The sequence below is a fragment of the Salvelinus namaycush genome, chromosome 36 (assembly GCF_016432855.1).
Source record: "Salvelinus namaycush isolate Seneca chromosome 36, SaNama_1.0, whole genome shotgun sequence".
NCBI classification, from domain to species: Eukaryota; Metazoa; Chordata; class Actinopteri; order Salmoniformes; family Salmonidae; genus Salvelinus; species Salvelinus namaycush.
The window spans coordinates 19,788,464-19,804,164 of NC_052342.1; the positions used below are offsets into that span (position 1 = coordinate 19,788,464).

At 41.7% G+C, this 15,701-nt stretch overlaps 2 protein-coding genes across 2 annotated transcripts in view; both read right to left on the bottom strand.

Annotated features, from left to right (window-relative positions):
- The window catches only part of LOC120030462 (IgGFc-binding protein-like), an 89,674-nt gene that overhangs the window by 50,389 nt on the left and 23,584 nt on the right, over nt 1-15,701 (bottom strand). Inside the window, exons 39-66 of the mRNA XM_038975877.1 lie at nt 15,667-15,701; nt 15,284-15,474; nt 14,777-14,906; nt 12,978-13,222; nt 12,484-12,632; nt 11,873-12,001; nt 11,539-11,677; nt 11,019-11,238; nt 10,467-10,666; nt 10,197-10,335; nt 9,913-9,996; nt 9,530-9,720; nt 9,023-9,152; nt 7,845-8,089; nt 7,351-7,499; nt 6,877-7,005; nt 6,561-6,699; nt 6,119-6,260; nt 5,489-5,688; nt 5,221-5,359; nt 4,939-5,022; nt 4,556-4,746; nt 4,049-4,178; nt 1,898-2,142; nt 1,404-1,552; nt 1,008-1,136; nt 586-724; nt 144-285 (exon numbers count right to left, since the gene is read on the bottom strand). The exon at nt 15,667-15,701 is cut by the window's right edge and continues 49 nt beyond it. Coding sequence (XP_038831805.1) covers nt 144-285; nt 586-724; nt 1,008-1,136; nt 1,404-1,552; nt 1,898-2,142; nt 4,049-4,178; nt 4,556-4,746; nt 4,939-5,022; nt 5,221-5,359; nt 5,489-5,688; nt 6,119-6,260; nt 6,561-6,699; nt 6,877-7,005; nt 7,351-7,499; nt 7,845-8,089; nt 9,023-9,152; nt 9,530-9,720; nt 9,913-9,996; nt 10,197-10,335; nt 10,467-10,666; nt 11,019-11,238; nt 11,539-11,677; nt 11,873-12,001; nt 12,484-12,632; nt 12,978-13,222; nt 14,777-14,906; nt 15,284-15,474; nt 15,667-15,701 — 4,334 coding nt within the window. The remainder of the gene's footprint in view (nt 1-143; nt 286-585; nt 725-1,007; nt 1,137-1,403; nt 1,553-1,897; nt 2,143-4,048; nt 4,179-4,555; nt 4,747-4,938; nt 5,023-5,220; nt 5,360-5,488; nt 5,689-6,118; nt 6,261-6,560; nt 6,700-6,876; nt 7,006-7,350; nt 7,500-7,844; nt 8,090-9,022; nt 9,153-9,529; nt 9,721-9,912; nt 9,997-10,196; nt 10,336-10,466; nt 10,667-11,018; nt 11,239-11,538; nt 11,678-11,872; nt 12,002-12,483; nt 12,633-12,977; nt 13,223-14,776; nt 14,907-15,283; nt 15,475-15,666) is intronic.
- On the bottom strand, nt 6,011-8,267 carry LOC120030186 (zonadhesin-like). Its single transcript, XM_038975532.1, has 5 exons — nt 7,845-8,267; nt 7,351-7,499; nt 6,877-7,005; nt 6,561-6,699; nt 6,011-6,260 (listed from the first exon to the last, which is right to left on the bottom strand). Exons 1-5 carry the CDS (start codon nt 8,019-8,021, stop codon nt 6,027-6,029), a joined length of 828 nt encoding a protein of 275 aa, XP_038831460.1. The 5' UTR covers nt 8,022-8,267; the 3' UTR covers nt 6,011-6,026.

The window sequence follows — 15,701 nt, forward strand, 5'->3', positions numbered from 1 at the left end:
TCAATTCAGGAAGAACTTTGAAATACCAATTCCAATTCTCTTTAATGCTTTTCAGTGAGAGACACTTGGAATGAGAATTTGGTTAACTTTCTGAAATGACTGGAATTGAAATGGAATTGACCCCAACATTGATCTGTACTCACGGCAGAAGGTGCTGTTCCTCCAGGTTCCGATGGTGACTCCTCGGTCCTGACAGTCGTTGACATACGACTCGATGGACTCACACAGGATGGGTTGAGCACCATCCAGCTCGCACAGGTCAAACAGACAGTCCTTGAAGAAACTCTGAAATAGACACACATAAACATACGCATGTCTTCGACTTGCACACACAGCTTGGAGGTTTGGTTACTTAAGTGACAAAGGTGTTTGAATTGAATTAAATGAAGCGTATTTAAACATTTCTGCACTAAATATGTCTATATATTTACAAAATGTTTTTCTTGGGTGTGAGATTTCACACATTAAACAAACTTTTGTTTAATCTTAAAAACTAAATATGATATGACTCTATATACCGTACATTACAGTAATATCACACATTAGGTAAGACACTATATACCACACATTACGGTAGTTACTCACATTGGGGTTGACCTTTGGGTGACAGACAGCGAACGGTCCGTTCTTGTCCAGTAGCATGCCGCAGTAGCCAGAGCTCTCATACCTGTCCAGTTCATCATCAGTACAGCCTGGGATGGTGGTGTTGGGCTTCTTGTTACAACTGGAGTCAGAGACAGGGTGAATCAGTCATGTGTGTGTGTTTGTGTGTGTGAGTGCCTTGGTGTGTGTGCCTGTGTGTGTGTCTGTTTGTATGTGTGTGTGTCTGTGTGTGTGTGTGTGTGTGTGTGTGTGTGTGTGTGTGTGTGTGTGTGTGTGTGTGTGTGTGTGTGTGTGTGTGTGTGTGTGTGTGTGTGTGTGTGTGTGTGTGTGTGTGTGTGTGTGTGTGTGTGTGTGTGTGTGTGTGTGTGTGTGTGTGTGCGTGTGTAACTGGTGGCATGACTCACTTGGGATCTGTGACCCAGCTGTGTCCAAAGTCATTGGGGTTGGTGGTCAGAGACCCGTCGGGTTTCCTGAAGTCATCGTTGGAGTTTCCGTTGTAGTCTCCACACAGTCCACACAGCTTGTCCTTATAGCTAAATACACAGGAGCAAATAGACCGATGAGTCAAGCATTTTTTCTAGAATTTTAATGACAACATTATAAAATAAAAATATTACAATGTGAGAACTTTCTATTTGTTTTTTATTTTTTATGTTGTGTTTATATGGTTATTTTCATGGTACATCATGTCGGGGTCACCAAATCTCTCTCTCTCTCTCTCTCTCTCTCGCTCTCTCTCTGTGTGTGTGTGTGTGTGTGTGTGTTCTCTTCAGTGTGTGTATGAAGCAGTTTTGACTCACTCCTTGATGACCTTGATGTCCATGTAGTGGTTTCCGTCATATCGTACGGTCACACCAAAGTCCATGGCTACAGTGTAGTGTTTACCAGACTTCAAAACAGACACGCCTGTAGCTGGGCTCAGTGGGATGTTCACATTGATACCATTCAACTAGGAGGAGAAGAGGACACACACATGTGTTAGTGAGGTACACTTAATTTTAATGTTTTTTAGCTTCCTCTTTATAAGCTGTTCTGTGTCTGTGTTTTGTATGAATTGTATGCATTTAATGCTGCTCAGGAATGTCCCTTCGGTGACAATAAAGATTCGTAGAATACAATGACAAACTGATCTTGACTGTGTATGTTACTGTATATTGAATGTGTACATGCAGGGCTCTGCATTTTATCACTATTTCTTTCCATTGTTACGTTTTTAAACATTTTCAATCGTCTTCCTCATCTCTTTTTCTCTCTACCCCAACCCTATCCCTCCACCAATCCCTCTCTCTCTCACCTGCACGGTGCCTCCCTTCAAGATGGAGATCTTCACCCCACGCACGTACACATGCACAGCCTTCAGGTAGGAGATGGTTGGTTTGTTGAAGCGGTTCTCGTTGTCAGCATGCACCTCGTAGTGAGGCACTGACGTGTGGTTACAGGGCTCTGACATCAGGTAGCTGCAGTTCCCCATGAAGTTGTACTTCTTCTTGTCGAAGGTGGTGTAGTGAGGGTCACCAGATGCGATACAGGTAGAGGTGTCTGGGGGGAATAGTGATTATAAAGTTGGGAGTTAAATTAGTAATTGGCTGGTGGAAATAATACTGACTCAGTGTTCACATAGGTGGGTTATTTTCTTCACCAAATGATGCCTGACAAAATGTAAATAGTGTTTTCCAAGCCGCACATAATAGATGTATACTGTAAATAAGGCTGTCTGTTTGCATAGCTAGGAATCAAACTCTAGGAACGATCCACTTTACTGTAGGTTGGATGTTCCCATGGGTTTCACGATGGAACTCCTTACCAATATAATTGATTTGAAAAGCCTTTCATCTTTATATAAGTGATGATAACTGAGCTAATACAAGTTATGATAACTGAGCTAATACAAGTTATGATAACTGAGCTAATACAAGTTATAATAACTCAGCTAATACAAGTTATGACAACTGAGCTAATACAATAACTGAGCTAATACAAGATATGCTATCTGATGAAAGAGAAGTTAAGATATCTCAGCTAATATAAGTTGTGATAACTTAGCAAACACATTTAATGACAACTGAGCCAATACAAGTAAAGATAACGGAGCTAATACAAGTTATGATAACTGAGCTAATACAAGATCTGATAAATTAGCTAATACAAGTTATGATATCTGAGCTAAGACAAGATCTGATAAATTAGCTAATACAAGTTATGATAACTGAGCTAATACAAGTTATGATAGCTGAGCTAATACAAGTTATGATAACTGAGCTAATACAAGTTATAATAACTGAGCTAAGACAAGATCTGATAAATTAGCTAATACAAGTTATGATAACTGAGCTAATACAAGTTATGAAAACTGAGCTAATACAAGTTATGATAACTGAGCTAATACAAGTTATGATAACTGGGCTAATACAAGTTATGATAACTGAGCTAATACAAGTTATGATAACTGAGCTAATACAAGTTATGAAAACTGGGGCTGCAGGTAGCCTATTGTTTAGATCGTTGGGCCAGTAACCGAAAGGTTGCTAGATTGAATCCCCGAGCTGACAAGGTAAAAGTCTGTCGTTCTTTACCTGAACAAGGCAGTTAACCCGCCGTCATTGTAAATAAAAATGTGTTCTTAAAAACCTCTTAAGTATTGACCCCTTTTTTTCAATTTTCGCCTAAAATGACATACCAAAATCTAACTGCCTGTAGCTCAGGCACTAAAGCAAGGAAATGCATATTCTTGGTACCATTTGAAAGGAAATACTTTGAAGTTTGTGGAAATGTGAAAGGAATGTAGGAGAAGATAACACATTAGATCAGGTAAAAGATAATACAAAGAAAAAACCAACATTTTTTTTGTATTTTTTTGTACCATCATGTTTGAAATGCAAGAGAAAGGCCATAATGTATTATTCCAGCCCAGCTGCAATTTAGATTTTGGCCACTTGATGGCAGCAGTGTATGTGCAACGTTTCAGACTGATCTAATGAACCATTGCATTTCTTTTCAAAATTTTGTATCAAGACTGTCCAAATGTGCCTATTTTGTTATTTAATAACTTTTCATGTTCAAAACTGTGCACTCTCCTCAAACAATAGCATGGTATTCTTTCACTGTAATAGCTACTGTAAATTGGACAGTGCAGTTAGATGAACAAGAATTTAAGCTTTCTGCCAATGTCAGATATGTCTATGTCCTGGGAAATGTTCTTGCTACTTACAACCTCATGCTTATCGCATTAACCTCCGTTTGCTTGGTGGTGACCCATCAGTCCTGAAGAAGTTTTAACTGACTTGCCTAGTTCAATAAAGGTCAAATAAAAACTCAGCTAATTCAAGTTCTTATAAATGAGCTATTACAAGTTATGATAACTAAGCTAATACAAGTTTGATAACTGAGCTAATACAAGTTATGATAACTTTGCTAATACAATGTATTATAACTCAGCTAACAGTACCTTTAGGATAGCAGGCTCCGTTGCGACACTCCTCCGTGGGAGAGCAGGAGTTGTCCACACAGTCCAGGATGTAGTTTCCAGCACAACGACACAGCTTGGAGCAGCCGTCACCAAAGATGATCTCTCCTGGCTAAAAGGACAGAGACAGGGAGAGAGGAGATATTAACATGTTGTTTGCCAATTCAAAAAAAAATTGCAGTTTATTTGTGCATTCTGTGAACGTATGCGTGTGTTCCTTGAGTTGTTGGTCATTTTTAAAGTATATTTGTGATGTGCTGAGAGGAGTACTATCAATTTCCACAGGAGTGGACATTCTGGACAATAAAAGTACCGTTTCGTATGATATCGTATCATATTGTGTATCACATCGTATATCGTGTATCATATATCGTATGGTATGCCGTATAGTATATCATACACAATATTGTATATCACATTATATTGTGTCATATTCTATCACAAAGTACATTCTTAACCACAGACTAACAATCCCAGATGGTCTCGTACCTCATAGTAGTCACCTCCCTCCAGACAGCCACATGTTTCTATGGGGACACAGCGTCTGCCTTTGAACACAAAGCCTGGCTTACAGAAACACGCACTGATACAGGAGCCAGTGCAGTTGGTGGAGGGTTCCTTACAGCTGGGGATGCAGGCTGGGCCACACTCTATGTACTCAGCATTGGGAGGGCACGTCACTATTGGGGGAGAGAGGGAGAGGAGGATGGGGGGAGGCAAAGAAGAGAGGGTAAGGGGGTGGGGTGGAAGGGAGACAAGGGGTTAATATCAGGAATTATTGGGTTACCAATTAATTGATTTGTGCAAATACAGAAAGCCGTTTCTGATTCTGATCGTAAGAATGAGAACAGATGATTGTCTGTTAATTTCACCTGGTGGTTTTGTGGTAGTAGGTTTGGGAGTAGTTGGTTTAGGTGTAGTTGGTATGGGAGTAGTTGGTTTGACTGTAGTTGGGGCTGAGGGACAGAGGGAGACAGCATGAGACATAAGAGAGAAAGATATTATAGCCAAGTCTCAGATCTGTTTGTGCTGTCTGGTCAACTCATATGGTCACAGCCTGGTCACCTACCCTACCATCCAAGACGTCAGACGTCAAAACACCATTTTGAGTGTGTGTGGGTGTTTGTACGGACTGTTTATGTCAGGGGACTTACTTGTAGGGTAGCAGTCCAGCTCTCCTCCCTGGACCTTACACTCGTGCATTGGAGGGCAATCAGAAGGATTGCAGGTGACGAAGGGAGCGTTACAATAACATTTCAGCTTACAGTCCTCCACGTACCACTCCTCACCAGGCTGGAGGGAGGGAGGGAAGGAGGAGAGATGGATGGAGAGACAATAGTTAATCAGTGGTTGGTTGCTGGTTGGTTACATACACGTCACACACACACACAAAGTCCATCACCCGACACACAACACACTCACCTCGTAGTACTGTCCGTTGGTGTCTTTGCAGCCACAGGAGTTCTCTTTGACACACTTCCCGGCACTGAGGACGTAACCAGGGTCACACACACAGCCCTCTGAACAGGGAGCATCACACCCTGTGGAGGGTCTGGAGGCACACGTGCGCTGGCAAGGGGCGGCACAGGGCACGTACTGACTGTTGGGGGGGCATGTCAGAGCTGGAGAGAAGGAGGGAAGAGGAGACATTAGGAGATAGGTCTACTTTAAAACATGACTGTCTCTTAATAATGACTTTGTTGATTATACGGAACAGTACTGTTAGAGTGTTTTGTTTGGTCTTTGATGTGCTAATAACAGCAGGGTCTTTGGTGAGTGAATGAATAATTATTATTATATGAATCACTACATTTTCCATCTTCATCATCAATATCCGTCTCTTGCTTGTTATTATCATGTATAACATGTATCTGTACCAGGGTCGGGGTCCATTCCATTTCAATTCCAGTCAATTCAGGAAGAACTTTGAAATACCAATTCCAATTCTCTTTAATGCTTTTCAGTGAGAGACACTTGGAATGAGAATTTGGTTAACTTTCTGAAATGACTGGAATTGAAATGGAATTGACCCCAACATTGATCTGTACTCACGGCAGAAGGTGCTGTTCCTCCAGGTTCCGATGGTGACTCCTCGGTCCTGACAGTCGTTGACATACGACTCGATGGACTCACACAGGATGGGTTGAGCACCATCCAGCTCGCACAGGTCAAACAGACAGTCCTTGAAGAAACTCTGAAATAGACACACATAAACATACGCGTGTCTTCGACTTGCACACACAGCTTGGAGGTTTGGTTACTTAAGTGACAAAGGTGTTTGAATTGAATTAAATGAAGCGTATTTAAACATTTCTGCACTAAATATGTCTATAAATTTACAAAATGTTTTTCTTGGGTGTGAGATTTCACACATTAAACAAACTTTTGTTTAATCTTAAAAACTAAATATGATATGACTCTATATACCGTACATTACAGTAATATCACACATTAGGTAAGACACTATATACCACACATTACGGTAGTTACTCACATTGGGGTTGACCTTGGGGTGACAGACAGCGAACGGTCCGTTCTTGTCCAGTAGCATGCCGCAGTAGCCAGAGCTCTCATACCTGTCCAGTTCATCATCAGTACAGCCTGGGATGGTGGTGTTGGGCTTCTTGTTACAACTGGAGTCAGAGACAGGGTGAATCAGTCATGTGTGTGTGTGTGTGTGTGTGTGTGTGTGTGTGTGTGTGTGTGTGTGTGTGTGTGTGTGTGTGTGTGTGTGTGTGTGTGTGTGTGTGTGTGTGTGTGTGTGTGTGTGTGTGTGTGTGTGTGCGTGTGTAACTGGTGGCATGACTCACTTGGGATCTGTGACCCAGCTGTGTCCAAAGTCATTGGGGTTGGTGGTCAGAGAACCGTCGGGTTTCCTGAAGTCATCGTTGGAGTTTCCGTTGTAGTCTCCACACAGTCCACACAGCTTGTCCTTATAGCTAAATACACAAGAGCAAATAGACCGATGAGTCAAGCATTTTTTCTAGAATTTTAATGACAACATTATAAAATAAAAATATTACAATGTGAGAACTTTCTATTTGTTTTTTATTTTTTATGTTGTGTTTATATGGTTATTTTTATGGTACATCATGTCGGGGTCACCAAATCTCTCTCTCTCTCTCTCTCTCTCTCTCTCTCTCTCTGTGTGTGTGTGTGTGTGTGTGTGTGTGTGTGTGTGTGTGTGTGTGTGTGTGTGTGTGTGTGTGTGTGTGTGTGTGTGTGTGTGTGTGTGTGTGTGTGTGTGTTCTCTTCAGTGTGTGTATGAAGCAGTTTTGACTCACTCCTTGATGACCTTGATGTCCATGTAGTGGTTTCCGTCATATCGTACGGTCACACCAAAGTCCATGGCTACAGTGTAGTGTTTACCAGACTTCAGAACAGACACGCCTGTAGCTGGGGTCAGTGGGATGTTCACATTGATACCATTCAACTAGGAGGAGAAGAGGACACACACATGTGTTAGTGAGGTACACTTCATTTTAATGTTTTTTAGCTTCCTCTTTATAAGCTGTTCTGTGTCTGTGTTTTGTATGAATTTTATGCATTTAATGCTGCTCAGGAATGTCCCTTCGGTGACAATAAAGATTTGTTGAATACAATGACAAACTGATCTTGACTGTGTATGTTACTGTATATTGAATGTGTACATGCAGGGCTCTGCATTTTATCACTATTTCTTTCCATTGTTACGTTTTTAAACATTTTCAATCGTCTTCCTCATCTCTTTTTCTCTCTACCCCAACCCTATCCCTCCACCAATCCCTCTCTCTCTCACCTGCACGGTGCCTCCCTTCAAGATGGAGATCTTCACCCCACGCACGTACACATGCACAGCCTTCAGGTAGGAGATGGTTGGTTTGTTGAAGCGGTTCTCGTTGTCAGCATGCACCTCGTAGTGAGGCACTGACGTGTGGTTACAGGGCTCTGACATCAGGTAGCTGCAGTTCCCCATGAAGTTGTACTTCTTCTTGTCGAAGGTGGTGTAGTGAGGGTCACCAGATGCGATACAGGTAGAGGTGTCTGGGGGGAATAGTGATTATAAAGTTGGGAGTTAAATTAGTAATTGGCTGGTGGAAATAATACTGACTCAGTGTTCACATAGGTGGGTTATTTTCTTCACCAAATGATGCCTGACAAAATGTAAATAGTGTTTTCCAAGCCGCACATAATAGATGTATACTGTAAATAAGGCTGTCTGTTTGCATAGCTAGGAATCAAACTCTAGGAATGATCCACTTTACTGTAGGTTGGATGTTCCCATGGGTTTCACGATGGAACTCCTTACCAATATAATTGATTTGAAAAGCCTTTCATCTTTATATAAGTGATGATAACTGAGCTAATACAAGTTATGATAGCTGAGCTAATACAAGTTATAATAACTCAGCTAATACAAGTTATGACAACTGAGCTAATACAATAACTGAGCTCATACAAGAAATGCTATCTGATGAAAGAGAAGTTAAGATATCTCAGCTAATATAAGTTGTGATAACTTAGCAAACACATTTAATGACAACTGAGCCAAAACAAGTAAAGATAACGGAGCTAATACAAGTTATGATAGCTGAGCTAATACAAGTTATGAAAACTGGGGATGCAGGTAGGCTAGTGGTTAGATCGTTGGGCCAGTAACCGAAAGGTTGCTAGATTGAATCCCCGAGCTGACAAGGTAAAAGTCTGTCGTTCTTTCCCTGAACAAGGCAGTTAACCCGCCGTCATTGTAAATAAAAATGTGTTCTTAAAAACCTCTTAAGTATTGACCCCTTTTTTTCAATTTTCGCCTAAAATGACATACCCAAATCTAACTGCCTGTAGCTCAGGCACTAGAGCAAGGATATGCATATTCTTGGTACCATTTGAAAGGAAATAATTTGATAAGTTTGATAACTGAGCTAATACAAGTTATGATAACTTTGCTAATACAATGTATTATAACTCAGCTAACAGTACCTTTAGGATAGCAGGCTCCGTTGCGACACTCCTCCGTGGGAGAGCAGGAGTTGTCCACACAGTCCAGGATGTAGTTTCCAGCACAACGACACAGCTTGGAGCAGCCGTCACCAAAGATGATCTCTCCTGGCTAAAAGGACAGAGACAGGGAGAGAGGAATTATTAACATGTTGTTTGCCAATTCAAAAAAAAATTGCAGTTTATTTGTGCATTCTGTGAACGTATGCGTGTGTTCCTTGAGTTGTTGGTCATTTTTAAAGTATATTTGTGATGTGCTGAGAGGAGTACTATCAATTTCCACAGGAGTGGACATTCTGGACAGTAAAAGTACCGTATCGTATGATATCGTATCATATTGTGTATCACATCGTATATCGTGTATCATATATCGTATGGTATGCCGTATGGTATATCATACACAATATTGTATATCACATTATATTGTGTCATTTTCTGTCACAAAGTACATTCTTAACCACAGACTAACAATCCCAGATGGTCTCGTACCTCATAGTAGTCACCTCCCTCCAGACAGCCACATGTTTCTATGGGGACACAGCGTCTGCCTTTGAACACAAAGCCTGGCTTACAGAAACACGCACTGATACAGGAGCCAGTGCAGTTGGTGGAGGGTTCCTTACAGCTGGGGATGCAGGCTGGGCCACACTCTATGTACTCAGCATTGGGAGGGCACGTCACTATTGGGGGAGAGAGGGAGAGGAGGATGGGGGGAGGCAAAGAAGAGAGGGTAAGGGGGTGGGGTGGAAGGGAGACAAGGGGTTAATATCAGGAATTATTGGGTTACCAATTAATTGATTTGTGCAAATACAGAAAGCCGTTTCTGATTCTGATCATAAGAATGAGAACAGATGATTGTCTGTTAATTTCACCTGGTGGTTTTGTGGTAGTAGGTTTGGGAGTAGTTGGTTTAGGTGTAGTTGGTATGGGAGTAGTTGGTTTGACTGTAGTTGGGGCTGAGGGACAGAGGGAGACAGCATGAGACATAAGAGAGAAAGATATTATAGCCAAGTCTCAGATCTCTTTGTGCTGTCTGGTCAACTCATATGGTCATATGGCCTGGTCACCTACCCTACCATCCAAGACGTCAGACGTCAAAACACCATTTTGAGTGTGTGTGGGTGTTTGTACGGACTGTTTATGTCAGGGGACTTACTTGTAGGGTAGCAGTCCAGCTCTCCTCCCTGGACCTTACACTCGTGCATTGGAGGACAATCAGAAGGATTGCAGGTGACGAAGGGAGCGTTACAATAACATTTCAGCTTACAGTCCTCCACGTACCACTCCTCACCAGGCTGGAGGGAGGGAGGGAAGGAGGAGAGATGGATGGAGAGACCATAGTTAATCAGTGGTTGGTTGCTGGTTGGTTACATACACGTCACACACACACACACAAAGTCCATCACCCGACACACAACACACTCACCTCGTAGTACTGTCCGTTGGTGTCTTTGCAGCCACAGGAGTTCTCTTTGACACACTTCCCGGCACTGAGGACGTAACCAGGGTCACACACACAGCCCTCTGAACAGGGAGCATCACACCCTGTGGAGGGTCTGGAGGCACAGGTGCGCTGGCAAGGGGCGGCACAGGGCACGTACTGACTGTTGGGGGGGCATGTCAGAGCTGGAGAGAAGGAGGGAAGAGGAGACATTAGGAGATAGGTCTACTTTAAAACATGACTGTCTCTTAATAATGACTTTGTTGATTATACGGAACAGTACTGTTAGAGTGTTTTGTTTGGTCTTTGATGTGCTAATAACAGCAGGGTCTTTGGTGAGTGAATGAATAATTATTATTATATGAATCACTACATTTTCCATCTTCATCATCAATATCCGTCTCTTGCTTGTTATTATCATGTATAACATGTATCTGTACCAGGGTCGGGGTCCATTCCATTTCAATTCCAGTCAATTCAGGAAGAACTTTGAAATACCAATTCCAATTCTCTTTAATGCTTTTCAGTGAGAGACACTTGGAATGAGAATTTGGTTAACTTTCTGAAATGACTGGAATTGAAATGGAATTGACCCCAACATTGATCTGTACTCACGGCAGAAGGTGCTGTTCCTCCAGGTTCCGATGGTGACTCCTCGGTCCTGACAGTCGTTGACATACGACTCGATGGACTCACACAGGATGGGTTGAGCACCATCCAGCTCGCACAGGTCAAACAGACAGTCCTTGAAGAAACTCTGAAATAGACACACATAAACATACGCATGTCTTCGACTTGCACACACAGCTTGGAGGTTTGGTTACTTAAGTGACAAAGGTGTTTGAATTGAATTAAATGAAGCGTATTTAAACATTTCTGCACTAAATATGTCTATATATTTACAAAATGTTTTTCTTGGGTGTGAGATTTCACACATTAAACAAACTTTTGTTTAATCTTAAAAACTAAATATGATATGACTCTATATACCGTACATTACAGTAATATCACACATTAGGTAAGACACTATATACCACACATTACGGTAGTTACTCACATTGGGGTTGACCTTTGGGTGACAGACAGCGAACGGTCCGTTCTTGTCCAGTAGCATGCCGCAGTAGCCAGAGCTCTCATACCTGTCCAGTTCATCATCAGTACAGCCTGGGATGGTGGTGTTGGGCTTCTTGTTACAACTGGAGTCAGAGACAGGGTGAATCAGTCATGTGTGTGTGTTTGTGTGTGTGTGTGTGTGTGTGTGTGTGTGTGTGTGTGTGTGTGTGTGTGTGTGTGTGTGTGTGTGTGTGTGTGTGTGTGTGTGTGTGTGTGTGTGTGTGTGTGCGTGTGTGTGTGTGTGTGTGTGTGCGTGTGTAACTGGTGGCATGACTCACTTGGGATCTGTGACCCAGCTGTGTCCAAAGTCATTGGGGTTGGTGGTCAGAGACCCGTCGGGTTTCCTGAAGTCATCATTGGAGTTTCCGTTGTAGTCTCCACACAGTCCACACAGCTTGTCCTTATAGCTAAATACACAGGAGCAAATAGACCGATGAGTCAAGCATTTTTTCTAGAATGTTAATGACAACATTATTAAATAAAAATATTACAATGTGAGAACTTTCTATTTGTTTTTTATTTTTTATGTTGTGTTGAAATGGGCATTTTTATGGTATATCATGTCGGGGTCACCAAAACTATAGGAGAGAAACCAAGCTACATAGACCCCATTTTTGGTCTCTCTCTCTCTCTCTCTCTCTCTCTCTCTCTCTCTCTCTCTCTCTCTCTCTCTCTCTCTCTCTCTCTCTCTCTCTCTCTCTCTCTCTCTCTCTCTCTCTCTCTCTCTCTCTCTCTCTCTCTCTCTCTCTCTCTCTCTGTGAGTGTGTGTGAGTGTGTGTGTGTGTGTGTGTGTGTGTGTGTGTGTGTGTGTGTGTGTGTGTGTGTGTGTGTGTGTGTTTGTGTATGTGTGTGTTCTCCTCAGTGTGTGTATGAAGCAGTTTTGACTCACTCCTTGATGACCTTGATGTCCATGTAGTGGTTTCCGTCATATCGTACGGTCACACCAAAGTCCATGGCTACAGTGTAGTGTTTACCAGACTTCAAAACAGACACGCCTGTAGCTGGGGTCAGTGGGATGTTCACATTGATACCATTCAACTAGGAGGAGAAGAGGACACACACATGTGTTAGTGAGGTACACTTCATTTTAATGTTTTTTAGCTTCCTCTTTATGAGCTGTTCTGTGTCTGTGTTTTGTATGAATTTTATGCATTTAATGCTGCTCAGGAATGTCCCTTCGGTGACAATAAAGATTTGTAGAATACAATGACAAACTCATCTTGACTGTGTATGTTACTGTATATTGAATGTGTACATGCAGGGCTCTGCATTTTATCACTATTTCTTTCCATTGTTACGTTTTTAAACATTTTCAATCGTCTTCCTCATCTCTTTTTCTCTCTACCCCAACCCCATCCCTCCACCAATCCCTCTCTCTCTCACCTGCACGGTGCCTCCCTTCAAGATGGAGATCTTCACCCCACGCACGTACACATGCACAGCCTTCAGGTAGGAGATGGTTGGTTTGTTGAAGCGGTTCTCGTTGTCAGCATGCACCTCGTAGTGAGGCACTGACGTGTGGTTACAGGGCTCTGACATCAGGTAGCTGCAGTTCCCCATGAAGTTGTACTTCTTCTTGTCGAAGGTGGTGTAGTGAGGGTCACCAGATGCGATACAGGTAGAGGTGTCTGGGGGGAATAGTGATTATAAAGTTGGGAGTTAAATTAGTAATTGGCTGGTGGAAATAATACTGACTCAGTGTTCACATAGGTGGGTTATTTTCTTCACCAAATGATGCCTGACAAAATGTAAATAGTGTTTTCCAAGCCGCACATAATAGATGTATACTGTAAATAAGGCTGTCTGTTTGCATAGCTAGGAATCAAACTCTAGGAACGATCCACTTTACTGTAGGTTGGATGTTCCCATGGGTTTCACGATGGAACTCCTTACCAATATAATTGATTTGAAAAGCCCTTTCATCTTCATATAAGTGATAATAACTCAGCTAATACAAGGTATGATATCTGATGAAAGAGAAGTTAAGATATCTCAGCTAATATAAGTTGTGATAACTTAGCAAACACATTTAATGACAACTGAGCCAAAACAAGTAAAGATAACGGAGCTAATACAAGTTATGATAACTGAGCTAATACAAGTTATGATAACTGAGCTAATACAAGTTATGATAACTGGGCTAATACAAGTTATGATAACTGAGCTAATACAAGTTATGATAACTGAGCTAATACAAGTTATGAAAACTGGGGCTGCAGGTAGCCTATTGTTTAGATCGTTGGGCCAGTAACCGAAAGGTTGCTAGATTGAATCCCCGAGCTGACAAGGTAAAAGTCTGTCGTTCTTTACCTGAACAAGGCAGTTAACCCGCCGTCATTGTAAATAAAAATGTGTTCTTAAAAACCTCTTAAGTATTGACCCCTTTTTTTCAATTTTCGCCTAAAATGACATACCAAAATCTAACTGCCTGTAGCTCAGGCACTAAAGCAAGGAAATGCATATTCTTGGTACCATTTGAAAGGAAATACTTTGAAGTTTGTGGAAATGTGAAAGGAATGTAGGAGAAGATAACACATTAGATCAGGTAAAAGATAATACAAAGAAAAAACCAACATTTTTTTTGTATTTTTTTGTACCATCATGTTTGAAATGCAAGAGAAAGGCCATAATGTATTATTCCAGCCCAGCTGCAATTTAGATTTTGGCCACTTGATGGCAGCAGTGTATGTGCAACGTTTCAGACTGATCTAATGAACCATTGCATTTCTTTTCAAAATTTTGTATCAAGACTGTCCAAATGTGCCTATTTTGTTATTTAATAACTTTTCATGTTCAAAACTGTGCACTCTCCTCAAACAATAGCATGGTATTCTTTCACTGTAATAGCTACTGTAAATTGGACAGTGCAGTTAGATGAACAAGAATTTAAGCTTTCTGCCAATGTCAGATATGTCTATGTCCTGGGAAATGTTCTTGCTACTTACAACCTCATGCTTATCGCATTAACCTCCGTTTGCTTGGTGGTGACCCATCAGTCCTGAAGAAGTTTTAACTGACTTGCCTAGTTCAATAAAGGTCAAATAAAAACTCAGCTAATTCAAGTTCTTATAAATGAGCTATTACAAGTTATGATAACTAAGCTAATACAAGTTTGATAACTGAGCTAATACAAGTTATGATAACTTTGCTAATACAATGTATTATAACTCAGCTAACAGTACCTTTAGGATAGCAGGCTCCGTTGCGACACTCCTCCGTGGGAGAGCAGGAGTTGTCCACACAGTCCAGGATGTAGTTTCCAGCACAACGACACAGCTTGGAGCAGCCGTCACCAAAGATGATCTCTCCTGGCTAAAAGGACAGAGACAGGGAGAGAGGAGATATTAACATGTTGTTTGCCAATTCAAAAAAAAATTGCAGTTTATTTGTGCATTCTGTGAACGTATGCGTGTGTTCCTTGAGTTGTTGGTCATTTTTAAAGTATATTTGTGATGTGCTGAGAGGAGTACTATCAATTTCCACAGGAGTGGACATTCTGGACAATAAAAGTACCGTTTCGTATGATATCGTATCATATTGTGTATCACATCGTATATCGTGTATCATATATCGTATGGTATGCCGTATAGTATATCATACACAATATTGTATATCACATTATATTGTGTCATATTCTATCACAAAGTACATTCTTAACCACAGACTAACAATCCCAGATGGTCTCGTACCTCATAGTAGTCACCTCCCTCCAGACAGCCACATGTTTCTATGGGGACACAGCGTCTGCCTTTGAACACAAAGCCTGGCTTACAGAAACACGCACTGATACAGGAGCCAGTGCAGTTGGTGGAGGGTTCCTTACAGCTGGGGATGCAGGCTGGGCCACACTCTATGTACTCAGCATTGGGAGGGCACGTCACTATTGGGGGAGAGAGGGAGAGGAGGATGGGGGGAGGCAAAGAAGAGAGGGTAAGGGGGTGGGGTGGAAGGGAGACAAGGGGTTAATATCAGGAATTATTGGGTTACCAATTAATTGATTTGTGCAAATACAGAAAGCCGTTTCTGATTCTGATCGTAAGAATGAGAACAGATGATTGTCTGTTAATTTCACCTGGTGGTTTTGTGGTAGTAGGTTTGGGAGTAGTT